The sequence below is a fragment of the Neoarius graeffei genome, chromosome 6 (genome assembly GCF_027579695.1).
Source record: "Neoarius graeffei isolate fNeoGra1 chromosome 6, fNeoGra1.pri, whole genome shotgun sequence".
Lineage (NCBI taxonomy): Eukaryota > Metazoa > Chordata > Actinopteri > Siluriformes > Ariidae > Neoarius > Neoarius graeffei.
Genome location: NC_083574.1, coordinates 44,670,295 through 44,697,578, shown reverse-complemented (window position 1 = coordinate 44,697,578; position 27,284 = coordinate 44,670,295). Strand labels below are relative to the sequence as shown.

Below are 27,284 nucleotides of genomic sequence, written 5' to 3'. Positions count from 1 at the left end.
TCTTGGCTGGCAGGAGTGGAACCCAATGCGGTTTTCTGCTGTTGCATGCCGAGATGCTTTTCTGCTCACCACGGTTATAAACAGTTGCTACAAGTTACTCTATCCTTCCTGGCAGTTCGAACCAGTCTGGCCATGTTCCTCTGACCTCTCTTATCAACAAGGCGTTTGATTCCACCCACAGAACTGTCGCTCACTCAGTGTTTTTTGTTTTTCGCACCATTCTGTGTAAACTCTACAGACTGTTGTGTATGAAAACCCCAGGAGATCAGCAGTTTCTGAAATACTCAAACCAGTCCATCTGGCTCAAACCAACACCCATGCCACAGTGAAAGTCACACTTTTTCCCATTCTGATGTTTGAAGTGGGCGGCACGGTGGTGTAGTGGTTAGCGCTGTCGCCTCACAGCAAGAAGGTCCTGGGTTCGAGCCCCGGGGCCGGCGAGGGCCTTTCTGTGCGGAGTTTGCATGTTCTCCCCGTGTCCGCGTGGGTTTCCTCCGGGTGCTCCGGTTTCCCCCACAGTCCAAAGACATGCAGGTTAGGTTAACTGGTGACTCTAAATTGACCGTAGGTGTGAATGTGAGTGTGAATGGTTGTCTGTGTCTATGTGTCAGCCCTGTGATGACCTGGCGACTTGTCCAGGGTGTACCCCGCCTTTCGCCCGTAGTCAGCTGGGATAGGCTCCAGCTTGCCTGCGACCCTGTAGAAGGATAAAGCGGCTAGAGATAATGAGATGAGATGAGATGAGATGTTTGAAGTGAACGTTAACTGAAGCTCTTGATTTGTATCTGCATGATTTGATGCACTGTGTTGCTGTCAAGGGATCGGCTGATTAGAGAACTGCATCAAACAGCAGGTGGATGGGTGTTCCTAATAAAGTGGCCGGTTTTAGGAAAACTTACTGACATGCATGGGAGATTATGAAAAAACGATCTTCAGAGGAATTAATCAAAATTTTCTATATCAAAACAATTCTAATGTCGAGACAAAATGCCAAGCAGTGTTCATATTACAGTAAATATTCTGTTTATTACTGTATCTGTATCAAACAATTCATACAAAGCATGAGGACGAGCAGGTTCACAACATCTCACTCACACACACACACACACACACACACACTTATGTAGCAAACTTCTTCTGTTTGACTGGTGGTGGGAGCTGAGAAGTGATGTCCAACAGGGGGCGCTCCACCACCACCAGCGACTGATCCTCCATCAGTCCGGCGAACAGCAGCTCCTGTGAGACAGAGAAGAGGTTCGGATTTAAATCAAAACACACAAGTTAGTATGATCAGCTCTTAAATCACCTGATGCCAGAATCAGACTACATGGCATTTTTGTCTTTTCACCATGTCAGATTAGGCAATCATAGTGCCATAAATTCTTTCCATGTCTTGGTCAGGACTCTGGCAACACTGCAAATTTGACCAGTTATAATTTATGCCCTTAGGTGTCGTCAGGGGGGAGAGTCAAGAAAGTGTTAATCATGGCTATCAAGTAACAAGGTGTAAGATTTGTCAAACTACGCGAGAAAATTAAAAAAAACAAAAATTTGACATGCTAGACTTTTCATCCCAGATGCCATAACACTGTTCTTTGTTCATGTTACAGTACAAAACCTGTTCGTTGTTCCCAATGTTCATATCTACAGTGGTGATTGAAAGTTTGTGAACCCTTTAGAATATTCTATATTTCTGCATAAATATGACCTAAAACATCATCGGATTTTCACACAAGTCCTAAAAGTAGATAAAGAGAACCCAGTTAAACAAATGAGACAAAAATATTATACTTGGTCATTTATTTATTGAGGAAAATGATCCAATATTACATATCTGTGAATGGCAAAAGTATGTGAACCTTTGCTTTCAGTATCTGGTGTGACCCCCTTGTGCAGCAATAACTGCAACTAAACGTTTGCGGTAACTGTTGATCAGTCCTGCACACCGGCTTGGAGGAATTTTAGCCCGTTCCTCTGTACAGAACAGCTTCAACTCTGGGATGTTGGTGGGTTTCCTCACATGAACTGCTCGCTTCAGGTCCTTCCACAACATTTCCATTGGATTAAGGTCAGGACTTTGACTTGGCCATTCCAAAACATTAACTTTATTCTTCTTTAACCATTCTTTGGTAGAACGACTTGTGTGCTTAGGGTAGTTGTCTTGCTGCATGACCCACCTTCTCTTGAGATTCAGTTCATGGACAGATGTCCTGACATTTTCCTTTAGAATTTGCTGGTATAATTCAGAATTCATTGTTCCATCAATGATGGCAAGCCGTCCTGGCCCAGATGCAGCAAAACAGGCCCAAACCATGATACTACCACCACCATGTTTCACAGATGGGATAAGGTTCTTATGCTGGAATGCAGTGTTTTCCTGTCTCCAAACACAGTGCTTCTCATTTAAACCAAAAAGTTCTATTTTGGTCTCATCCATCCACAAAACATTTTTCCAATAGCCTTCTGGCTTGTCCACGTGATCTTTAGCAAACTGCAAACAAGCTGCAATGTTCTTTTTGGAGAGCAGTGGCTTTCTCCTTGCAACTCTGCAATGCACACCATTGTTGTTCAGTGTTCTCCTGATGGTGGACTCATGAACATTAGCCAATGTGAGAGAGGCCTTCAGTTGCGTAGAAGTTACCCTGGGGTCCTTTGTGACCTCGCCAACTATTATACGCCTTGCTCTTGGAGTGATCTTTGTTGGTCGACCACTCCTGGGGAGGGTAACAATGGTCTTGAATTTCCTCCATTTCTGCACAATCTGTCTGACTGTGGATTGGTGGAGTCCAAACTCTTTAGAGATGGTTTTGTAACCTTTTCCAGCCTGATGAGCATCAACAACGCTTTTTCTGAGGTCCTCAGAAATCTCCTTTGTTCGTGCCATGATACACTTCCACAAACATGTGTTGTGAAGATCAGACTTTGATAGATCCCTGTTCTTTAAATAAAACAGGGTGCCCACTCACACCTGATTGTCATCCCATTGATTGAAAACACCTGACTCTAATTTCACCTTCAAATTAACTGCTCATCCTAGAGGTTCACATACTTTTGCCACTCACAGATATGTAATATTGGATCATTTTCCTCAATAAATAAATGACCAAGTATAATATTTTTGTCTCATTTGTTTAACTGGGTTCTCTTTATCTACTTTTAGGACTTGTGTGAAAATCTGATGCTGTTTTAGGTCATATTTATGCAGAAATATAGAAAATTCTAAAGAGTTCACAAACCTTCAAGCACCACTGTAGGCCCGATGCTGGAAATTTGTCAGGTCATGAACATTATGTCAAAATGTTGGACTGAATTTGTGAGGTCTGATCCCGGCATTATAAATATTAAAAGTGCTCCTTTAAAGCTGAGGAACATTGTCGAGGATGAATGCACTCGTTTTCAGAGCAGTTGGGGTCTAGTAGACACACACACACCTTGTAAGTTTTGCAAACTTTGAAAGCATGGCTTTGGATTTTCCTTTCCTTCTCAGGCAGGCTTCGAAGAGTCAGCTGATTGTAGAACTGAGCTTTTTCATCAGGAAGAGGCTGGAAAGGAAACAGAAACCTTAGAATAACTCTGGGTCTTGAAATGAATATTTCACAAATGTCCCCAAATCATCCCAGAGAGCAGTTTTAATAGGATACAAATAAACTAAATGCTCTGTATTCTTTCAAGGTAGACAAACTGTTACTGATCATTAGTTTTTTTTAATCTTGCAGTCCAGTGAGTTGCTGTTAATTTCATGCTCTAGCACTCCAAACTCCAAAGTTTGTCAATATGTAAATACGAATAATAAGTAAATTAGATGACTTCTCTTACCAGGGTTTGATCAATGATGCAAAACATGTACATATCATGTAGTAGAATGTGGGCTGGGTTTCTGCGACTGAAGGTCACATTAGTGACTGGTGTGTCCCTCTCCAACCACACACGATGAAGGCCGTTCTTCTGCACAAGCCGACTCCAGTCAGTGTACTGCTTCTGCTCTATAGAGTACTCGAACAGCTGCAGAACCAAAACAAGCACAAACATTTCAATCATTTCATTCTACATGACTTTAAAGCATATACGCAGAACCATGGCCTCACTTTCATTTATAAACGCCTTGAGAGCTCAAGAATGGCACAGGAATAGTTTTAAGCGTTAACAATAAATCTAATATCGTCATTTTTACGATTAAAGTGATTCATATATGTAGCGGTCTGAATGAATGACCTTGACGTCCGTAACGTCACAGCAGGAAGTCTATCGGTCTCATCGCCATTTCCGCTATACTAAAACACAGAGCTGACTGCAACTCTGATCCTCCATTTTGAGCTAATTTATCGTCATGCCACGTAGATGTGTTGCTGGCGGGTGCAGCAACACGACAGAAGGTGGATTTACGTTGCATTCATGGCCCAAGAATGTTCAAACTGCAAAGATTTGGACGCGTTTTGCGAGTTGTTCATGGGCACATTGGGCGCCTACGAAGTGGTCTCTCCTCTGCTCATTTTACTGAAGACTCGTGCGAGACCTCTGATCTGTTGAGGACCGTTGGCTATAAGCCCGTACTGAAAGAGGGTGCAGTACCAACAATTAAAGGAAAAGAAAACTACAAGAAAAGGAAAGTCTCATCTCACCTCATTATCTGTAGCCGCTTTATCCTGTTCTACAGGGTCGCAGGCAAGCTGGAGCCTATCCCAGCTGACTACGGGCGAAAGGCGGGGTACACCCTGGACAAGTCGCCAGGTCATCACAGGGCTGACACATAGACACAGACAACCATTCACACTCACATTCACACCTACGCTCAATTTAGAGTCACCAGTTAACCTAACCTGCATGTCTTTGGACTGTGGGGGAAACCGGAGCACCCGGAGGAAACCCACGCGGACACGGGGAGAACATGCAAACTCCGCACAGAAAGGCCCTTGCCGGCCACGGGGCTCGAACCCAGGACCTTCTTGCTGTGAGGCGACAGCGCTAACCACTACACCACCGTGCCGCCCCGAAAAGGAAAGTATTTATTTTATTTTTTAAAAAGGAAAGTGAGTTCAGCTGCACTAGTCCTCCCGGAGTGAGCCGAAGGTTGTTGCTAAAACCCGGGACGGGACATATCACTCGGGCAGTGACCTCCCCGCGGTTGTTGCTAAAACCGGTGACATCCCGGGTTTTAGTAATTGCCTGAGCCGAGCAGTAATGGTGGAATGCACAGTATGAAGAAAAGTGAATGAGTGGAGCAGCCGTCTGATTTCTAAACTGGATATTGCTGCCATCTCACTCTTACGTGGAAGAAGCGAAAGAACGGAGAACTGAACAAACAACTGAAAGTCAGATTGTTTCAAAAACAATCAGCCACAAGATCGGCCTTCAAGAAGCGAGAACACAGATGGGCAAGATGCGACTCTCATTTGGATACATAACATAAAACACCACCACACATTGTTTACCTGCATTTAGATTAATCCATGTAACTTGTATTGTGTGTTTAAGTTACCGGTATAAGATTATTTAATTTGCTTCAGAATGTGATTGTCTCAGTTCATCTGATTATTTAATTAGCCTTTTACGTTTTATCAGTGAAAATGCATGCATGTACATGTATGTTGCATAAGTTATAGCACCTATCCTGTTTTAATGAGAGTCAACCCACAATCAGTGAAGTCAAATCAGTCTTAGTTGAGCGAGTCAGTAACGGTATTTCTTACTTTCACCATAAATTTTTATTTATATGACTTCGGTCTATAGCTGTAAAAGGCCTCGGCCTTAAAACCGGTTACCGCTGTGACGTCACGCATTCAGGGCTGGCTGGCTCAGCGGGGCAGCTCAAATGCCAACTTTGTGGTCGATTTTAACTCTCAAAAATATATATTTTTTATTCCCATTTATGCAGCATACAAGAGTCAAGGATGGAGATACAATCCACTCAGAAATGTATTTAAAAATAAAAGGTTCTGCGTATCTGCTTTAAGTCCTTTTTAAAGCATCTATCAGACTAATACAATGCATCAAATGCAGCGTACACACAGAGAACATAACAGGTGTTCAGACCAAAATCACCAGTTTTCACTAACATCTTGTTAGTGAAAAGAAATTTGTGATTCCCGTACACCTGCACATTTATACCTTTATCTAATCAGCCAATCACGTGGTAGCAGCACAATGCATAAAATAACGCACATTACAGACAAAGAGCTTCAGTTAATGCTCACTTCAAACATCAGAATGGGAAAAATTCCCTGTGTCCAAAATCGCTCCGTACTCACTAGGGCTGTAACGATACACCCAACTCACGATCGATTCGTATCGCGATTTTTGACCCATGATTCGATACACCCACGATTTAAAAAAAAAAATTTTTTTAAGTAGTAAATTTGACTTATTAACATTCTTACTTACATTAACTTTTTAATAACAAATAATTCAGACCACTGCAGAGAATGAGTAATATGTATGCAAAAATGAACAAATGTATATCCAAAGACTGTTTTTATTTCTCAAAATAATACTGTTGAGCCGGAAGCTCTGGTTTTTTTGGTTCTGAAAAAGTCATTTTTCCAAATCGTGTAAATCCGTTAAGATTTTTTTTTTGGGGGGGGGGGGCTCTCTCACTGTCTCACTCTCATAGGGCCAATGATTTTCTGTGATCGCGGAAAACAGATGGAAATTACGGAATTTTTATGGTGAAACATTGCTCGTGTGTCAAAATGTAACTGCCGCAGAAGGCTTCCGCCCAAGCAGACATGCCTTCAGTGTTGCCAGATATTGCTAACGTTTTCCACCCCAAAATATGTTCAAAACCAGCCAAAAAGCACCTAAACCTGCCCAATCTGGCAACACTGCATGCCTTTCCGGTCAAGTGATTGTGATTGGCTTGTGGCACACCTAGCCAGCCAATGAGCTGCTTGTTTACAGATTTGCTCCCCGCGTCGCAACCAGAATGGCGACCGCTTAAAAGAAATGAATGCTCTGCCAGTGGCGAGTGTGGACGTTGCGTGACTCGCAGAAGATTGTCGCAGGTCGGCGAAAAAACGACTTACTAATAGATATAAAAAAATAAAAGTAATTTAAGTAAGTTTAAAATGTAATTTAAATAAAAAGTATTCATAAATTGAAGTTTGGAAGCGCCTCTGTTTTTGGGCTGAGGAGAAGTTTGAAAGGGTGTACCGCGATTCTGCCTTCTTGTATCGCGACACGGATCGTGGCTCTGCATATCGCGATTTCGATATGCATATTGTTACAGCCCTAGTACTCACTATATAGTGAGGACGCCATTTTGTAGTGCTGTCCGAAACCTTCGAGAGGATTATTTACACGCTATATAGTGCACTCAAAGTATCCCACAATGCATCACAAAAAATAGTGTACCACCGATGGTCACTAACCAAAGCAATATATCCCATCATGCATTGCAGTCGCACTAAAAGAAATCAAATTAAAAATCTCAAATTTGATTTAATAAAAAAGGCGGCGGCAAAGAAGAAAGTATTCAGCCTTGGTTTAAAAAAACTGAAAGCTGCAGGTACTTTGTATTGATTAATGTGGGAAATGCGCTCAGTATAATATGGATTTATCACAAAAACACATGCATGTATTTATTATTTTGAAAACCCACCAGCCGACTGATCTGACACATTTTAATTGTGACAGTAATGACGCAAATATCAGCGCGACGGACTAGTGTCCGAAAGCTTTTTTTCATTTTACCAATGAGCTCACTATATAGTCCTCTTATACTGTTTATTTATACTGTTTATCTGAGTGTTTAGTCTATGTCTAGTTCTTATCTAGAGTGTTTATACTGTTTATATTGTTTGTTTGTTTTTTCAATTATTCTATTTTTATTTATTGCATTGCCTGTTTGCACCGTGGGTCAGACAGGACTGAAATTTCATCCGTGCTGTATGTCGAGCATGTATAGCATATTTGACAATAAAGTTGACTTGACTCTTTATAGTAATTTCCTATACAGGGAGTAGTGAACGAGTGAGCGATTTTGGACACGGGATTGTGATCTCTGTGACTTTCACTGTGGCATGGGTGTTAGTTTGAGCCAGATGGACTGGTATGAGTATTTCAGAAACTGCTGAACTCCTGGGGGTTTTCACACACACAACAGTCTCTAGAGTTTACACAGAATGGTGCGAAAAACAAAAAACACTGCGTGAGCAGCAGGTCTGCAGGCTGAAACACCTGCTGTAGCCCATGTACCTTAAGGATCGATGTTTTGTGCATGTTGAGATGCTTTTCTGCTCACCACAGTTGTAAAGAGTAATTATTTGACTTACTCTATCCTTCCTGGCAGCTCGAACCAATCTGGTTATTTTCCTCTGACCTCTCTTATCAACAAGGCGTTTGTTTCCACCCACAGAACTGTCGCTCACTCAGTGTTTTTTGTTTTTTGCACCATTCTGTGTCAACCCAAGAGACTGTTGTGTGTGAAAACCCCAGGATATCAGCAGTTTCTGAAATACTCAAACCAGTCCATCTGGCTCAAACCAACACCCATGCCACGGTGAACGTCCCACTTTGAGATCACAATTTTTCCCATTCTGATGTTTGAAGTGAACGTTAACTGAAGCTCTTGATTTGTATCTGCATGATTTGATGCATTGTGCTGCTGCCACATGATTGGCTGATTAGAGAACTGCATGAATGAGCATGTGTACATGTGCTCTTCTTAAAGTGGATGAAGAGTGTAGCCTAAAATATCAACAAGCTATTTTTTTGGGACATTCAGTGGTACGCACTATGATGTCAAGTCACAATCCATTTCATCTTCTTTACTAATCTCGACAGCATTCTATGCTAGATATTTAGGTGATATGATTTAGGACCGGTACAAGCGTTGTTATTTTTACAGTGCGCACCTTAATTCCCTTCTCCACCCCTTTTTTGCACAGTGCATGTAACAAAGATAATCATTTACATCAGGGTTTCCCAAAGTGTGGTGCGCGCACCCCCGGGGGTGCGCGAGCTGCCACTAGGGGGTGCGCAAGATAAAAAAATGTAATGGCGATTTTTAAAGGGGAACAGAGGGCAATATATAGAGTAAATATAACAATAAAGCACACATTAACGAACCTTATTCAAGACTTACAAAAGTTTTTTGTTCTAAAGTTGGAAAGTTATAGTGTTTTGAAAGTAGCTCGAGCAAACTATTTCCGCAGTTTGAACAGCCCGCCATGATATTAATTTTATCCAATCAGAATGCACGTTCATTTTCTCTGCGTAACACTCATGACGTATGTATGTGCCCAGTTGTGTTGGCTCATTGAGGTTGGGACTAGCACGTGTGAATCGGAAAGTAGGATGAATTGTAAGTGATCGGCTACACGATGCCACAGCGTGTTGCTTTCAGGTGTAATAACAGGACCGATGGAAAGCATAACGATCCTCCAGACGTGTCTTTTCACTCGTTTCCGCTGAAAAACACCAAGCGAGTTCGAGCTTTCTTCTCTTCTTTCGTCATCACCGGAGTCGAGTGTACCTCTCCTAGGTTCAAACTGGTACCCTTCTAAGCCATAGCCTGCTTGCAGTGTGTCTTGCGGGATCTCTTCGTATGATTCGACAGAGCTGTCGCTTTCACTTGATGCGCCCGACGCCATGATTACACGCTTCTCTCCTAGTGCAGTGGGTAGCGCTGACGTCACGGTCTTTTAAAAATGGCGACTCTTGTGCCGTTTAGCGTACCGACTATTATATTTACAATTACCAAGATATTTCGTTGTTTTCTAGTATATAAATTTGATAGAATACTTAAGAATACGTTACTTTGTCACATCAGCAACTGTATATACTATATTTGGTACCCCTTTAAAGGCACTTGTGGATTTCTGGACTGCGTCGATGCCGTCATACACAGTCCTGGCAAAACAGGCCTTGAGAGTTTTGATGCCCTTCGCAACAACTTATCTGTGCGAAGCTGGGTTCTCCGCTTTGGCAGCAATTAAAACTAAACATTGGCAAAGACTGGGAGATGTTGAGAAAGATTTGAGGCTGAGACTGTCTTCAATTACCCCAAACATCGGAGAGCTCTGTGCCAAGATGCAGGCCCATCCGTCGCATTAATATTGGTATGTATTTGGCCAAATGGCATTGATCTTGCTAAAAATATATACTGCTACTGAAAATAGGACCTATATTGCCTACTGACCCACCCACCCACCGTCTGTCTGTCTGTCTCTCTCTCTTGCTGCAGACTGAGCCGCCAGCGCTGCACTTCACAATCGGATGGATCCTCTTCTTTATCTGTTCCTGATATGCTCCTTAATTGTTGTATCTCTTTAAAATGCATATGTTCATAATTATCATTGCTATTTTTACTGTTATTATATGTTAACTTTTTTGCAAATTAAATTCATTCTCAATTCATTTTCATAACCTTGTAATGACAGGGTTGTGTTGCTAGTGTTTTAAACACGGATGAAAATCATATATTTTCCCCATATCTGGCTGGTAGACTACATGCCTCGATGTGATCTCCCTTTGTAATGAATTTGCGCATTTACCGTGTTGCAACGTTTTAAAACTGTTATATTTCAATCAAATTCTATCTAATTCAAATACGAGAGCGCATAATATGTTAATGTGATTCGAGAAAGCTTTGGTGTTTTTTTTTTCACTTTTGTGGTTTCCTGCAGGTGTGGCAAACGATGTTTGTTATCATTTTAGCACGATTAAAGATGCTGCCTTTATAAGAAAGCGTGTGTTTTTTGAAACTGGGGAACTGGGGGTGCGTCAACCTGGTTGGAGTATAGAAGGGGGTGCGCGGCCAAAAAAGTTTGGGAACCGCTCATTTACATCATGGAAAAGGGTCGGTAAACATTTCTCTTAGTTTTGGTCAACAGAAGGAACACTGGTGTATTTCATGTGTCCAGCTGTACGTGCGGAGTACCTGCTGATCTGCGTGCACCATGAACAGGTTGTTAGTTGTTGGGTGGATGGCCATGGCACTGACTCCAGAGCTATAAACAGGCACTGCACAGTGTACCTGAAACACAAAAGTCAAGGATGTGATTCCTTATACCTTATACATTATATCCTTCTCATTCTACACTTTGATGTTAAAGTTTACCTTCATCTTCTTCAGGTTGTATACATGAACCTCGTGAGCACTGTTGGCTGAGGCCAGCCATTTTCCATCCTCGCTGGCTGCTAACAGATGAATGGCCTGGCCAGAGCCTTGACAAGAAAGAAAGAAAGAAAGAAAGAAAGAAAGAAAGAAAGAAAGAAAGAAAGAAAGAAGGCAGAAAAAGACTAAATCAAACACAAAATGAATGATTGACAAAAATGAGCTGTGAATTTAAAAATAAACAAGATCAACTGCGAGCTCCTGCTCACTTACGTATCCCCCCCCCGCTCTCGCTTATATCAGAATGCAAGCAATCAAAGGAATAGGACACTTATTATGAATGTTGACTTCAACAAATAATTAACCCTGAAACAAGTAAGTAAAGAGCCGTGTCTCTCCCCAGGGATTTCAAATAGCGTCCTGGTAAACTGTCATTCTGAAACAGCATTTTGCTTCTTGAAACAGCGTCAAAATCCACCCTATATGTTTCGTAAATACATCCAGTCGGTAAACAGGAAGTCGATGTGGGACAGACCTGAAAACAGTATACACGGTATAGAACCCCAAGCTGAAGCTCGGCACCAAACATCAAGTAGTTGTGATTTGTAGTTGCTGACAAAAGTGTTACGAAAATGTTGTAAATCTAGCCTATATGTTTTGTAAAGGCGGCACGGTGGTGTAGTGGTTAGCGCTGTCGCCTCACAGCAAGAAGGTCCGGGTTCGAGCCCCGTGGCCGGCGAGGGCCTTTCTGTGTGGAGTTTGCATGTTCTCCCCGTGGGTTTTCTCCGGGTGCTCCGGTTTCCCCCACAGTCCAAAGACATGCAGGTTAGGCTAACTGGTGACTCTAAATTGAGCGTAGGTGTGAATGTGAGTGTGAATGGTTGTCTGTGTCTATATGTCAGCCCTGCGATGACCTGGCGACTTATCCAGGGTGTACCCAGCCTTTCACCCGTAGTCAGCTGGGATGGGCTCCAGCTTGCCTGCGACCCTGTAGAACAGGATAAAGCGGCTAGAGATAATGAGATGAGATGTTTTGTAAACACATTTAGTCGATAAACAGGAAGTCGATGGGCTACAGACTTGAAAACAGTATACGCGGTATAGAACCCTAAGCTGAAGTTTGGTACCAATTACGAAGTGGCTATAATTTGTGGTTGCTGAGAAAAAGGGCGTTTTGGATGGATGGAGATACGGACGGACAGACAGAGGTAAACCAGTATACCCCCTTCCTTGGGAGCAGGGGTATAATAAACATCTCACCTGATTTCGACTTCAGTGTGGTTACGAACTTGCACTCTGTTCGGCTCAGTGCTGCCACGTGTACAGTCGAGCCAGTAGAAGCCACAAACAGGCGGGAGGAGTCTGAAGAGAAGCATATCTGACTGGCTGAGCTGAGGATCTTTGGGAGCTTGGACACCTGTTAGAAAACAAATAGCTGTTCATTAAAAGTACGTTTCTCTGCTGGTTTTTATAAAAAGTCTGATATACTATATAAAATCATAGTGAACAATTTTAAGTGGTTTGATTTAAAACTTGCAGAGAGAGAGGCTCCAGGCAGCCCCACAGCTCATCTGACTGAATACATATCCATTCATTGTCAGTGAAGAAACTGCAATGTTTCCCCTATGTTTACTGGGTTTTTTGTTTGTTTGTTTGTTTGTTTTTTAACCCCCCACCCAAACGAAGTTTGGTGGGGGATATAGAAACGGGTTCCGTACGCCTGGTCACGTTTTTGTTTCCAGGCCATATCTTTAAAACCACTGAAGATCTCTTCATGAAACTTTGTATACATATCAAGCAACATGTGAACTGGTGCCTTTTGCTATTTTGGATTTTTGAAAAAAAGTATTTTTCAAATTTTTTACATAAAAAAAATAGATTTTGACTTGGTTTCTAAGAGCAATGTTTGTTTCCAGAGCATACATCCAAAACTATTCATGATACGGATTTGAAACTTGGTATACACGTTAACAAGGTGATGTAGATGTGCCTCTTCATACTAAGAAATTTGAGAAATTTTAATTTTTCATGTTTCCATGGAAACAATTTCAGACTTAGTCTCTCAGGTTAGTCTTTGGGGTAGGTTTTGTTTCTGGAGCAGAACTTGAAAACTATGAGCGGTACGGTCTTGAAAGTTGGTATATGTGTTGATTAAGTAATGTATATGTGCCTTTTGATACTAAGAAATGTGAGAAATTTTAATTTTTAGCTCGACTGGACCAAAGGTCCGGTGGGTTTATGCCATGGGCTGCTGAGGTCAGTGTAAAGAGGTAGGGTTGGTTTCCTGCAGCAGAACTTGAAAAATGTGACAAATAATATCTTAAAACTTATATAGTTGGTCTATAGGGCAGGGGATAGATGACTCTGTCTTCTTCCCCCTTTTTTGGGGGGGGGGGGGGGGGGGGGGCTACATGAGGATGGTCACCTGCAGGACCCCTCCCCACAGCTCCTATTACAGAGCATTTGGACCTGAACAAACAGTTAAATGAGTCATATTTCAGTCTTCACATTTCATCCCATCTCATTATCTCTAGCCGCTTTATCCTGTTCTACAGGGTTGCAGGCAAGCTGGAGCCTATCCCAGCTGACTACGGGCGAAAGGCGGGGTACACCCTGGACAAGTCGCCAGGTCATCACAGAGCTGACACAGACACAGACAACCATTCACACTCACATTCACACCTACGCTCAATTTAGAGTCACCAGTTAACCTAACCTGCATGTCTTTGGACTGTGGGGGAAACCGGAGCACCCGGAGGAAACCCACGCGGACACGGGGAGAACATGCAAACTACACACAGAAAGGCCCTCGCCGGCCACGGGGCTCGAACCTGGACCTTCTTGCTGTGAGGCGACAGCGCTAACCACTACACCACCAGTCTTCACATTTATTTTAGAAAAATAATTAGAACAATTTTTACCCATTATGCCAAGTTACAGACAAGAAATTATTTCCAAATAAAAATACTTTCATGAATGAAAGTGTTATACTGTCATGATTTAGAGAGTAAAATGCCATATGAACCATTTATAGTTCTAATTAATTCATAATCCTAATTAGAAATTTGGAGAGCTTATTTCTTCTTTCTGTAATTTTTCACTCTCCTCTCCACTGTCTATCATTACTCTGATTTATGTGTTGAGTGAAGTACAGTAGTACACCGACTGTGTGCGTTTGAAATAACGTAAAAAATAAGTCATTGTCTATGGCTCGCTAACTTGATGTTTACAAAGTGATATCATATTCCAACATGATCTCACTATGAATGTTCGTAACATAACAATAGCTAACTTAATATAAAGTGTGTCTGAAGGCACACTTTTTTTGGGGGGAAAAAAAAGTCGTACATTCTCCATCTTTTGCTGCTTGGGGGGTTCTGACATTGCTAACTATTGTTTGAATCGAATTGTTTTTGAACACACGAGGAGAGCGAAGTGGATGGGGAACTTGAGCAGTGGATGTTTCTGCATGGTCCTAGTGTCTGCATTCTCTCCTGTTTTTGAGCAGGCACTCTTTCCGTGTGGTCCTAGTGCCTGCACTCCTGTTTTTTCCAGACCTTAAAGTGCATATCACAGGTAAATTCAGGAGCAAGATCAATGTAATTCTCCTATTTTATATTAAACTGTGGTCAAATATCTGTCACATTTAGCATTTTGTGCAATTTTTTTTACCTTGTGCAATACCAAAAAAATTCGGTTGAAATCAAGCCATTTGAGGCGAATTGGTCCGCCTCTGAAAAAACTTGGCATTTGGATTTCCCGGCAAACATTGATTTTCGTGACGTCGCGTGCGGGACGCCTCCCTCTGAATCCTACGTCAGCGCTGGTTTGTTTATGAGAAAACGACCTGGAGGTTTTCTGCAAATTTCTTCAACGTTATCGTGTAATTATTAAAATGGTTAACAGATGTATCGTAGGAGGGTGTAGCAACACCAATCTTGATGGGATTAGTACTCATCGTTTCCCAAAAGACCGGACAATGAGAGAGAAATGGGAGCGCTTGGTCTACACAGGCTGTGCACTGAAACCATGCAAAGCTCGTGCAGCCTGCTGGCGCTTCCGCAGGTGACGTCACAAATCTGGCTCCAGACTCCCTTGGGATTTTTCCAGACGCATTTTGTTATTTTATTTTTTTCTGCTGTAGACAGATGGCCTTGTGCAAAATTATCCGTCTGGAGGAGTGTGTAAAGGGACATTCTTTCATATTAAAAAACACAAAATTGGTCCAGAATATGCACTTTAAAATGTGTGTGTGTGTGTGTGTGAGAGGAGGCGGCTTTCAGGGGGGGTGCGGGGTCCCAGTGGGGGAGGGGGGGGGAAGCGCCCCCTCCAATATAATGGTAGGGGAAACAGTGAACTAACCTTCGTGATGCTGACTTTGTTGTCACAATGTAGACTGTACAGTCGCAGGCTGGCCAATGTAGAGTAAGCGATCCACTCTCCGCACAGAGACACGGCACTGCAGCAAATATGCTCCTCACCCTGATGAGAGAAAAATGACCAATGGACCTACTGGATTCTCAGAGTTTGGAGTAATTGATGTAGAAGCAAAATCCTTACCTTTGTCTTTAAATGAAGTAATTTCTCTGGTATCCTTTTAATAGGTAAACTGCTTCCAGGCACCCCTACAAAAAAAAAAAAAAAAAAGTCCTATAGACTGTCATATTCTTCTAAACATGACAGTCATGTTATTATGAAACGTACTTCGTATTCAAAGGCATTTTAATATGACAATGTATAATTTTAGAATTTGGTCCTCTCTAGTGGAAAAAAAGGCTATTGCAAACTTGTGGATGAATATTTCATAAGGTGGGTTGCACAGAGACTTTAATCAACATGTGGGTCAAATGCCAAACTGCACTGTTAAGTTGAAAAATTAACCTGTGTAAATATAAGGAAATAAATTTGTAATAGTAATCCCAAAAATCGGGCGGCACGGTGGTGTAGTGGTTAGCGCTGTCGCCTCACAGCAAGAAGGTCCGGGTTTGAGCCCCGTGGCCGGCGAGGGCCTTTCTGTGCGGAGTTTGCATGTTCTCCCCGTGTCCGTGTGGGTTTCCTCCGGGTGCTCCGGTTTCCCCCACAGTCCAAAGACATGCAGGTTAGGTTAACTGGTGACTCTAAATTGAGCGTAGGTGTGAATGTGAGTGTGAATGGTTGTCTGTGTCTATGTGTCAGCCCTGTGATGACCTGGCGACTTGTCCAGGGTGTACCCCGCCTTTCGCCCGTAGTCAGCTGGGATAGGCTCCAGCTTGCCTGCGACCCTGTAGAACAGGATAAAGCGGCTAGAGATAATGAGATGAGATGAGATCCCAAAAATCCTTTTTTTTTTTAAAATGATCTTTACCAAGGGTACCAATTCTTTTTTTATATTTTGATATTTATTTTGGAAATGTTATACATAATTCATGCTATTTATGATATACAGTACTGTGTAAAAGTCTTCGGCACCCTATTTTTTTCATACAAACTTTGTTATAGATTTCTATTTTATGACTTCTACATTATCGAGTCAGTACAAAAACATTTTAGACTTACAAACATTAGTTTTCCAGCACAAAATTAAATCTCATCTCATTATCTCTAGCCGCTTTATCCTGTTCTACAGGGTCGCAGGCAAGCTGGAGCCTATCCCAGCTGACTACAGGCGAAAGGCGGGGTACACCCTGGACAAGTCGCCAGGTCATCACAGGGCTGACACATAGACACAGACAACCATTCACACTCACATTCACACCTACGCTCAATTTAGAGTACAAAGTTAAATGTTAAAGAAAAAAAATTATTGTATCTGAGCAGTATACAGGTAGTCGTCGACTTATAACTGCGTTTGGTTACGACTGACCGGTCGTAAACCGATCTGGTCGTAAGTCGGCCTATGTTAAATGAATGTAAGTATATTATGATGTGTAATGGTATTGTAATCATCTTAAAGTCTTATTTTATCAACATTTTCTTATTTCATTACCTTGGCTCATTATTTGGTTTAAGTCAAACACTGCATACTCGGGTGAAAGTAACTTTTATTTCTTGCCGGTATATTATTTTGAGTCTTACACTACGTTCACACTGCAAGGCTTAATGCTCAATTCCGATTTTTTTGTGAAATCCAATTTTTTTGTGAGGTCGTTCACATTAACAAATATAGGCGACTTGTATGTGATCCTCAGTATGAACGAAAAGCGACCTAAAAGTGTTCCGCATGCGCATTGCAGGATACGGCGACGTCACACGCAGTAAGCATGGCCAGTGTTTACGGAAGTAACCTAAAGTTTCCTGTGTATGACAGTAGCCAGCATGGAGTACCTGGCGATGATGCAGTTGTTGTTGCGACGGAGCCAGAACATGCACAATAGCCTGATGTTAAGGAGGAGGTTGAGAAGGAAGAGGGCAAGGGTTCTGGCTCAGGCGTTCTGCGGGGTAGTGACTGCAACCTCCGTTCAAAGGAACGTGTGGGTGCGGAGTCGCATTGATGTCATGCGCCATGTTGTTGTAACTTTTTTTGAGAGACCCGCCGCCTACTTCAGCGCAGAATAGTGACGTTTGTGGCTTGTTGATGACGTGTAAGTCGGATGAATGCGACCTGGCGGTTCAGACTGAAGTCTCATATGAAAAGAGCGGATAGGAATCGGAATTAGGACCACATGTCCAAACGGCCTGGGTCGGATTTGAAAAAAATCGGATCTGTGTCGTTCATATTGTCAATAAAAGATCGGATACAGGTCACATATGGGCGAAAAAATCGGATTTGAGTCACTTCAGCCTGCAGTGTGAACGTAGTGATAGTGTGCGCGCGCCGAAAAATGCACCCAATTATTTATTATTGTCTACTTATCAAGCATTCACTAGGACTTCTTATCACTCAGTAGTACTAGTATAGTACTTTTTTTTTAATCACACTATCACTCTTTCATCCACCTGTATCAGTTTTTGATTATAAATAAATTGCAAACACATAATTTCAACAACACAATCGTTTTAATTACATTTTTTTAGCTGAACAGTTGAAAACTAACTTTTCATTTTGGACATTGGACACAGAACAGTGTAACAGAACAGAAAAGTGAAAGTTACTTTGATTACCAGCTGCGCACGTTACAGCACAAGATCTGGTTAAGCCGTACGCGCGCTGTAGCTCACTCGTTGTTTGTCCAGCGAAACACTGCACACATAATAGAAGAGGCTGGATGCAGTGTTGCCAGATTGGGCGGTTTTAAGTGCATTTTGGCGGGTTTTGAACATATTTTGGGCTGGAAACCGTCAGCAGTATCTGGCAACACTGGCTGGATGCTAGGCGCTGCCAGGAGCTGGGGCGGAAACTGTCGTACGATCAGCTAGCTCAGCTGGGAAACACTTGCCAGTCATAACCAGACGGTCATAAAGTCGATCGGTCATAAGTCGACAACTACCTGCATGCCATAAGAGCACTTCTCATCTCATCTCATTATCTCTAGCCGCTTTATCCTTCTACAGGTTCGCAGGCAAGCTGGAGCCTATCCCAGCTGACTACGGGTGAAAGGCGGGGTACACCCTGGACAAGTCGCCAGGTCATCACAGGGCTGACACATAGACACAGACAACCATTCACACTCACATTCACACCTACGGTCAATTTAGAGTCACCAGTTAACCTAACCTGCATGTCTTTGGACTGTGGGGGAAACCGGAGCACCCGGAGGAAACCCACGCGGACACGGGGAGAACATGCAAACTCCGCACAGAAAGGCCCTCGCCGGCCCCGGGGCTCGAACCCAGACCTTCTTGTTGTGAGGCAACAGCGCTAACCACTACACCACCGTGCCGTCCCATAAGAGCACTTTTCAGATTAAAAAAGAAAACATAATGAAGGCTGCTGGGTTTTGGTGCAAAATGAAGAAGCGAGTGTGACAGTCAAAGTGTCCAGAAGAACTGTGGCTGGTTCTGTAAGATGCTCAGTAAAACCTACAGCTCATTTCCGCATAAAACTGCACTCACTGTACCTGAGACTACTATTTTTGTTTTTTAAAGCAAAGGGTCGTCTCACACCAAATACTGACTTTGTTTCATTTATTATAGTGGGGTTTTTTTATGGAATCAATTTTGTGCCAAAATGTTCATACAATATTTTTGAAATATCAAACAAAAAACGACAAATCAAGATACAAAAAAAAAAAAGTCAATTTTTTTAGACTGGCAAACAAATTATTCATGTAATCGTGCAAAATATCAGTCTATTACTCTTCAGAAACCTTTTATTTTTGTTCCGCATATTTCTCAGTTTTGTTTGGCGTAATTTATTTTGGTTGCGATTCCAGCTTTCTCGTTTGCGCTCCCTGACTTTTTGCTTGCAGTTTTGGCACAAACTTCACGTGTGGGTGGGCTGTCCAGGAATGCATTCCCATTGGCTAACTTGTGTTTGACTGACAGCTACGCTCAGCCATTCAAAAGTATTGTATGAACATTTTGGCACAAAATTGATTCCATATTTATGTTAAACATTTCATTATTTTTAAGCCATTTTTGGTCTCCAGCATTTCTTTACATGTGCCTCAGACTTTTGTACAGTACTGGAGATTTATATTATTTTCCGAAATCCAGGAACAAGAGTCATTTGACCAGAACGTTCAGGGAACCTGTGTACTGATAGATTTCTGTTACATGACTGTGGATTCACTGTAAAAAACGTGAACAATCTGAACAATGAAATTCTGTCAACTTAATTTAGGTACATGGTCATACAGTAGTTCTCTTACCGGTGCCATCACTCTCACCGAGTTTCCACAGCTCCAGATGTGTTGGGTACTGGAACAGCAGTAGACCCACTTTCTTGGCACAGGACACTAAATTTCGCTATATGATGAAAAATCAACATTCTCTTTAGCACAGCGTGAGTCAATTCCGGTTGTCGGAGCAGATTAAAAAGCTTTAAGGTGTTCAAACTCACATGAGGAAAACGTATCTTGCGAAAGGCAGTAGCAGCCGTCTTCACTTCAATTTTATCCAGGAGAGGCCTCGTGACAATCTGTGTGTCCATTCCTGAGGCAGGATTTTAAACAAACAAAAAGAAAAACAAAAATTATTACAAATGCTTCGTGATATGACAAAGTAACATCAAAAATCTCATCTCATCTCATTATCTCTAGCCGCTTTATCCTGTTCTACAGGGTTGCAGGCGAGCTGGAGCCTATCCCAGCTGACTACGGGCGAAAGGCGGGGTACACCCTGGACAAGTCGCCAGGTCATCACAGGGCTGACACATAGACACAGACAACCATTCACACTCACATTCACACCTACGCTCAATTTAGAGTCACCAGTTAACCTAACCTGCATGTCTTTGGACTGTGGGGGAAACCGGAGCACCCGGAGGAAACCCACGCGGACACGGGGAGAACATGCAAACTCCGCACAGAAAGGCCCTCGCCGGCCCCGGGGCTCGAACCCGGACCTTCTTGCTGTGAGGCGACAGCGCTAACCACTACAACACCGTGCCGCCCTGGAATAGGGCTATTTACTGTATTTTTATTATTTACTGTTTGATCTCAAACACATTAAGAAGGCAAGAAATTGCACTAATTAACTTTTGACGAGGCACACCTATTAATTGAAAAGCGTTCCAGGTGAGGATCTCATGAAGCTGGTTAAGATAACATCAATAGTGTGCAAAGTGTCATCAAATGGCAATGTTGAAGAATCTAAAATATAAAACATATCTTGTTTTCTAACACTTTTTTTGTTTACCACATAATTCCACATTTGTTCCAGATGTTATTTCATAGTTTTGATGTCTTCAGTGTTGTTCTACAATGTAGAAAATAGTCAAAATACAGAAAACACTTTGAATGAGTAGGTGTGTCCAAACTTTTGACTGGTTCTGTATATTAGACAGTTAGTCTATAAATAGTTTATTTTTGCAGACTAAACTAAAGCATCACTTAACTTTTAGTAAAATTGCATCAAAATAAATTACATTAGGGGTGGCACGGTGGTGTAGTGGTTAGCGCTGTCGCCTCACAGCAAGAAGGTCCGGGTTCGAGCCCCGTGGCCGGCGAGGGCCTTTCTGTGCGGAGTTTGCATGTTCTCCCCGTGTCCGCGTGGGTTTCCTCCGGGTGCTCCGGTTTCCCCCACAGTCCAAAGACATGCAGGTTAGGTTAACTGGTAACTCTAAATTGACCGTAGGTGTGAATGTGAGTGTGAATGGTTGTCTGTGTCTATTGCCGCTTTTCCACTACCAACACGGCTGAGTCGAGCTGAGTGGGGCTGTTGGAGCTGCATTTCGACTACAACCGCGCTGAACCGTGCTGGCTGGAAGTGGGTGGACACATTGGGTGGAGTTAGCGAAAGTGGGTGGACGTCACGTGATGTCGTTAGGCGGCGCAAACAGTGACATCAGTGAGCTTTTAAGCGGTAGTCTCACGACCCGGATAGTAAACAATAAACATGGAGGACATGGAGTCGTTAGTGTTGCTGGGCAAGAGCGTATAGATGAGGCGAGGCGCATAAGGCTTCAGAAATTCTCGTAATTCGTAATTATTCTTCTTCCGGGTTTACGGATCCCAGCGTGCTCGCGGGGCGTGTGTGGGCATGTGAGGACACTCCTCCTCACCAATCAGTGCACAGGGGAGTGTCTCCTCACGCCCCTAGCCCCACTCGGCTCGGTTTGGCTCGCTTCAGCCCCACTCCAAAACCGTGCGAGTTTTGGGTGCTAAGCAGGGCTGAAGCGAGCTGAGTCGTGCTGTTCTGAGGTAGTCGAAACGCAAGCCGTGTCGGGCTGAAGTGAGATGAAACAAGCTGAAGTGAGCTGAAAAAGGGTAGTGGAAAAGGGCCATATGTGTCAGCCCTGTGATGACCTGGCGACTTGTCCAGGGTGTACCCCGCCTTTCGCCCGTAGTCAGCTGGGATAGGCTCCAGCTTGCCTGCGACCCTGTAGAACAGGATAAAGCGGCTACAGATAATGAGATGAGATGAGATAAATTACATTAAATGCAACAGGTTACCCCCAGCCCTGAGACTCATTCCACCCACTCCATAATTTTGAACAATGCTAAAAAGTGGGCAACAGGCTGAGAGGGGGTGAAGACAGTCGGGTAAACTGACGAGTCTCGATCAGCATACGTTTAAAAATGAGTGCTGTTTCAAAGACTCCCACTCAAGGGCTGGGGGCTGAGGGAAATGGGACGCCCATCTCTGATTAGAGGACGTTAATGCTCTTTTTTAAATATATAAATTTTACGTACAAAAGTGCCAAATGCTCGACTCTACGTCAGCATCAGCCTTGCAAGGTTCAGGATGATTTAAACCAGTAGATGGCAGTTTTAGCCATTTTCATCCCCCAAAAAATGCAGATTTTATAACAAGATCAACTGCGAGCTCCTGCTCACTTACGTATCCCCCCCCCCCGCTCTCGCTTATATCAGAATGCAAGCAATCGAAGGAATAGGACACTTATTATGAATGTTGACTTCAACAAATAATTAACCCTGAAACAAGGAAGTAAAGAGCAGTGTCTCTCCCCAGGGATTTCAAATAGCGTTCTGGTAAACTGTCGTTTTGAAACAGCATTTTGCTTCTTGAAACAGCGTCAAGTGGCTATGATTTGTGGTTGCTGAGAAAAAGGGTGTTTCGGACGGATGGAAATACAGAGATACGGACGGACGGACTGACGGACAGAGGTAAAAAACCAGGATACCCCCTCCTTCGGAGCGGGGATATAAAAATGTCTAGATATTCTGTCAATATTAACACCAGCACTGATGTATTTCATTGCAGTACAGTCATAACATTTAGCTTACAACTTAAAAACACCACATTTAAGTGTGCAATACCTCTTTAAACAAATAATTATATAGTACACAAGTGTGAGACGCGGCACGGTGGTGTAGTGGTTAGCACTGTCGCCTCACAGCAAGAAGGTCCGGGTTCGAGCCCCGTGGCCAGCGAGGGCCTTTCTGTGCGGAGTTTGCATGTTCTCCCCGTGTCCGCGTGGGTTTCCTCCGGGTGCTCCGGTTTCCCCCACAGTCCAAAGACATGCAGGTTAGGTTAACTGGTGACTCTAAATTGACCGTAGGTGTGAATGTGAGTGTGAATGGTTGTCTGTGTCTATGTGTCAGCCCTGTGATGACCTGGCGACTTGTCCAGGGTGTACCCCGCCTTTCGCCCGTAGTCAGCTGGGATAGGCTCCAGCTCGCCTGCGACCCTGTAGAAGGATAAAGCGGCTAGAGATAATGAGATGAGATGAGATATATGGTCCACCCTCATTACATTTAAGACACAAAGAATTCCAAAGTAGTGACCAAACCTCCTGAAACAAGGGTCATGTTGGTCTCCAAAACAGCTCGGACATCATGCGTGTGGTGCTTGAAGGTTCTGGTTCGGACCCACTCTTTCTCATCCTGTTCCAGAACCATAGAGAGGAACTGGAATTGGATCACGGTTCCTTCGGATGTTCCTGCCATAACGCTGGTCTCATCCTGTGAGTCAGAACGGGATGAGTAATTAACAACAGCTATTTTAATTCAGTAGGAAATAAGACACGATTCATGTCAAGATTTAATGTCAAGACACATGTAAGGACATAATTCGAGTATGATTAGCGTTTTCACTCGATGAAGTGTTACGAAATGCGAGGAGACTGTATGTCATTATCATTAGAGTTCTATAATATGCACAATTCTATACACACATACACACAGTCTTCGCACTGCAGTTGTGCTACTGGTTCCACAAGCTAAACATACATGAAGGACTGCATATGGTACTCTTCAACCCTAATACAATAAATCACATAAGCACACCATGAATCTACTGTGCCTGACGCAATTATTGGCACCCCTTGTAAAAATTAGCAAAAAGGATTAGAAAAAATTTTTTCACTTTTCTGGTTAACACTCTGAGGTCCCGAGCCTGTCAGACACTCTGTGGCGGTCTGATAAACCTTAACATTAAGTATTTCATCTAACTAAAAACATCCATGCAAAAGTGGCACACATGGTTATATTCTGGACACCCTCAGCAATAATAATATGAGAGTAAAGTGAATGTAATGAAATTTGTTTTTATTTAAATTAAGTGCAAACACAACCTTACAAAAAACTATTTTCAGAGTCTTCAAACCTTGTAAAAAAAGCCACACTATAAATATATCTGCACAAGACTTTAAGGGTGTATTCAGACCAGGATAGTTCGATAGTTCACTTGCTTTGGTCCGAACCAAATGTTTTTTTTTTTCATTTTGGTGCGGTTCGCTTTCACACTGTACATTTTAGTAAGCGGACCAAAATCTGTCAACAAAGCCACGCGCCCTGAGGTCGTTCAGCTATTGGTCAGAGACGACACGCGCACAAAGCGTTAAAGTTCAAAAGTAGTCATGGAGGCTTTCCGTGCTGTTATTCTTTTTAATGTCATCAAAGCTATATGTTTTTTTCCAGTTTTTACTGTTTTCACAATTGTGCGATTACTATGCTGTTGTACAAGTAATTTATCAACGACGACGACAAAGGGCAAGGCGGCTACGGAGGATAGCGCTGATGAGCGCACATCATGATGTGACAGTTCTGGCTCTTCACGCAATAGATGAATTTCTTTTTTGCGTCGCTAGTACCGCCACTTTTTGAAAGAATGTCCCTGATTTTAATGTAGGTCTGACGGAGTTTCTTCACTTTTAGCCGACATTGTTCTGGGGAGCGCGTGAACCCCTTCTCCTTCATTTCCTCACTGAATACAGCAAACACGTCGGCATTTTTGTGTGTTCTCTCCAAAAGCTCAGATATGTGGACATCTGCCCATATATCCACAAGGGTACGCGTTTCTTCCTCGGCCCACGTTTGCCCCCTACTCATTTTTTGTACTCTGTAGTCTAGCCTACCACTGGTCTGAATGACTGAACGACTGTTGTAAGGTTCCCTTGACAACCGAAACAGTGTTTGCACTTTGCGGTGGAGTGTCAAGACTCTGTTTCCCATAATGCTCAACAAACGACGGAAGCTCCCGAGGTACAAAAAAGCAAAACTGTCGGATTAGGTCCGGTCTGCTTTCACACCTCCAAAAGATCCGCACCAGGGTTCCTTTGGTCCGGACCGAGTCCGACCTTGCAGCTCGGTCTCGGTCCGCTTGTTTGGTCCGGACCAGAGTTCGGTGGTTTGTATTCGGACCAACCCAAAAGGTCCGGACCAAGGGAAATTTGGTTCGTTTGGTCCGGACCAAACAACGTAGGTGTGAATACACCATAAGTCTGAACCTTGTAAATGTAGGTGTTGGCTACATAAAAGTAAGAACAGCATTCAGAAATGTTCTGTAGTTTCAATACTAATTGTAGAAACTTCAGACTATCTATGTTTTCTCCAAAGCCAGTTGCCCTTTCAAATGAATATTGATGGGGTAGGGGTAATTCACCTGCAATCCCCCCCGTCACTGTCAATAGAGGATGTGCAGTCACGTGACCCGTCCGTGTTTACTCCGCCATATTGGACGGCTTCAGGATTGTTTACCTTGCGCGAGCGTAATGGATCCAGGGAGTAATCTCCAAGAAAATTCGGAAAATACCCCATCTACATCGCGCGATAACTTGTCTAAGTTTGTTCAGCATCTTGAAGGTGACGTGAGGCAGCGTTACGTGGAAAAGTGTTCCAGGTTGGGGATTGCAGATCCGTACAACTTGCCGCAATCCTTGTTCAGGGAAATTCGGAGCTGCGGTGCCGGCGATTTGCCCGATCTGGCCTACCACGACATTTACAATTTTCTCGTTAATCGTGAATCGTGTTACACTGGCAAAGCCCTCAAAGCTTACAAGAGCCTGGAAGCTTATAAATATTTTGTTGCGGGATGGGTATCCCAACTATACCTCTGGAAGGTTCCGAAGAAGAATGTCTACTTGATAACCTCACGGGTAAGTGGCATTAAGACGTTTATCATAAAGAGACAATGCAGGACGTTTTACCTTAAGAATGTTAGAAATCTAAACTCAGTTCCAGATAATGACAGGGTTGTAAATATGTATGTTTTTGTCTGAAAAAAAAAAAAATCACCGCTATCTTTATCTGTGCAGAATTATTATTCAATATCAGATATAAATGTATAGGGGTCACAGATATGTCCAGCTTCTATATTCAAACAAATTAAAAAAACTACAAATTCGGCTGGTAGAACTGGGATACCAGTTTTCTCTTCGCACAGTGGACACCCATTTTGCGCGTCTCTCCTCGTCTGCGGGGAATCTATAAAATGACAGGCCCTCCTTTTGGCCCTGTCTATTGGTACAACCAAATGCTGAACAAGATATAACCATTCTCGAAAGATCTACTCCCACACACTTGATAATTAGAACGGGTTCGTCTAAGTTCTATGCACGGCCATGCCGTCCAAGATGGCAGATAAACAAATATCACGTGACCTCGTGACGTCACGTGCACGCTCTCCCTGGCCCCTGTACCTCCCTGCCCCCACACCTCTCTGCTTGGAAAGTTACTGCAAAGAAAAGAAGCCCTAAAAGCCAAAGCTATCACAGTCACAGATTAAATATTCTGGCTTCTTCTAAATCTTATAATAAATATGCCCTCTTCAACTGTAAGATGCTCAATAAAATGTTCAATAGCTAATGATCATCCCTGGATTGTGGCTCTCTGCTGTCAGTCCTCATCGCAGTCCTCATCCGGATGCCAAGCATCATAACAGTTCCTGTCAGGTTGAAGGCAAAGGAAAGCATCACAAGTTTTGCACTTCCACAGGGTTTTTGTTTCCCTTCCCTGCAACCTGCAGTACACGTGGGCTCTGCGACTATCACCGGCCCCATTTCCATTTGTGTTCAACTCAATCCCACAAACTGGCTTGTGAGCCTTGCCAACTTTCTTCAGAGGAGCCTTTGGGGCCTCAAAGTTTCTCAGTTGGTATGGAAACAAGTGAACATGTGCACTTGTTTATACCGGTGAAATGGGGCGTGTTCTCACCTCCCCTTGCTACACAATGAGCGAATGACGACACTGATGCTCCATGCGCTTAACATGTGAATAGCTGATGGGTGTGTCGTTAAGAGGCTGCAGCTGGCTGAAGTACTGAAATTCATAAGATTTGTTTTTACTCTCTTTACAAAGTGCTAAAGATAAAGTTTGTTTTATATATATATATATATATATATATATATATATATATATATATATATATACACTCGCGGAGCTTTAGGCTACGTTTACACTAGACCGTATCGGTCTCGTTTTCTTCGCGGATGCACTGTCCGTTTACATTAAACCGCCTGGAAACGCCT

The 27,284-nt window shown here is 43.0% G+C and overlaps 1 protein-coding gene across 2 annotated transcripts in view; it reads right to left on the bottom strand.

Annotated features, from left to right (window-relative positions):
* Positions 1-1,000: 1,000 nt before the first annotated feature.
* Positions 1,001-27,284, bottom strand: part of utp4 (UTP4 small subunit processome component) — a 45,717-nt gene continuing 19,433 nt past the window's right edge. For both annotated transcript variants that reach the window (XM_060923699.1, XM_060923700.1), the window contains exons 6-16: positions 23,328-23,499; positions 19,974-20,065; positions 19,783-19,879; positions 15,614-15,678; positions 15,416-15,535; positions 12,314-12,470; positions 11,057-11,163; positions 10,877-10,972; positions 3,817-4,002; positions 3,432-3,542; positions 1,001-1,236 (exon numbers count right to left, since the gene is read on the bottom strand). In XM_060923699.1, the coding sequence (XP_060779682.1) occupies positions 1,120-1,236; positions 3,432-3,542; positions 3,817-4,002; positions 10,877-10,972; positions 11,057-11,163; positions 12,314-12,470; positions 15,416-15,535; positions 15,614-15,678; positions 19,783-19,879; positions 19,974-20,065; positions 23,328-23,499 (1,320 nt within the window). In that variant the 3' untranslated portion in view covers positions 1,001-1,119. The remainder of the gene's footprint in view (positions 1,237-3,431; positions 3,543-3,816; positions 4,003-10,876; positions 10,973-11,056; positions 11,164-12,313; positions 12,471-15,415; positions 15,536-15,613; positions 15,679-19,782; positions 19,880-19,973; positions 20,066-23,327; positions 23,500-27,284) is intronic.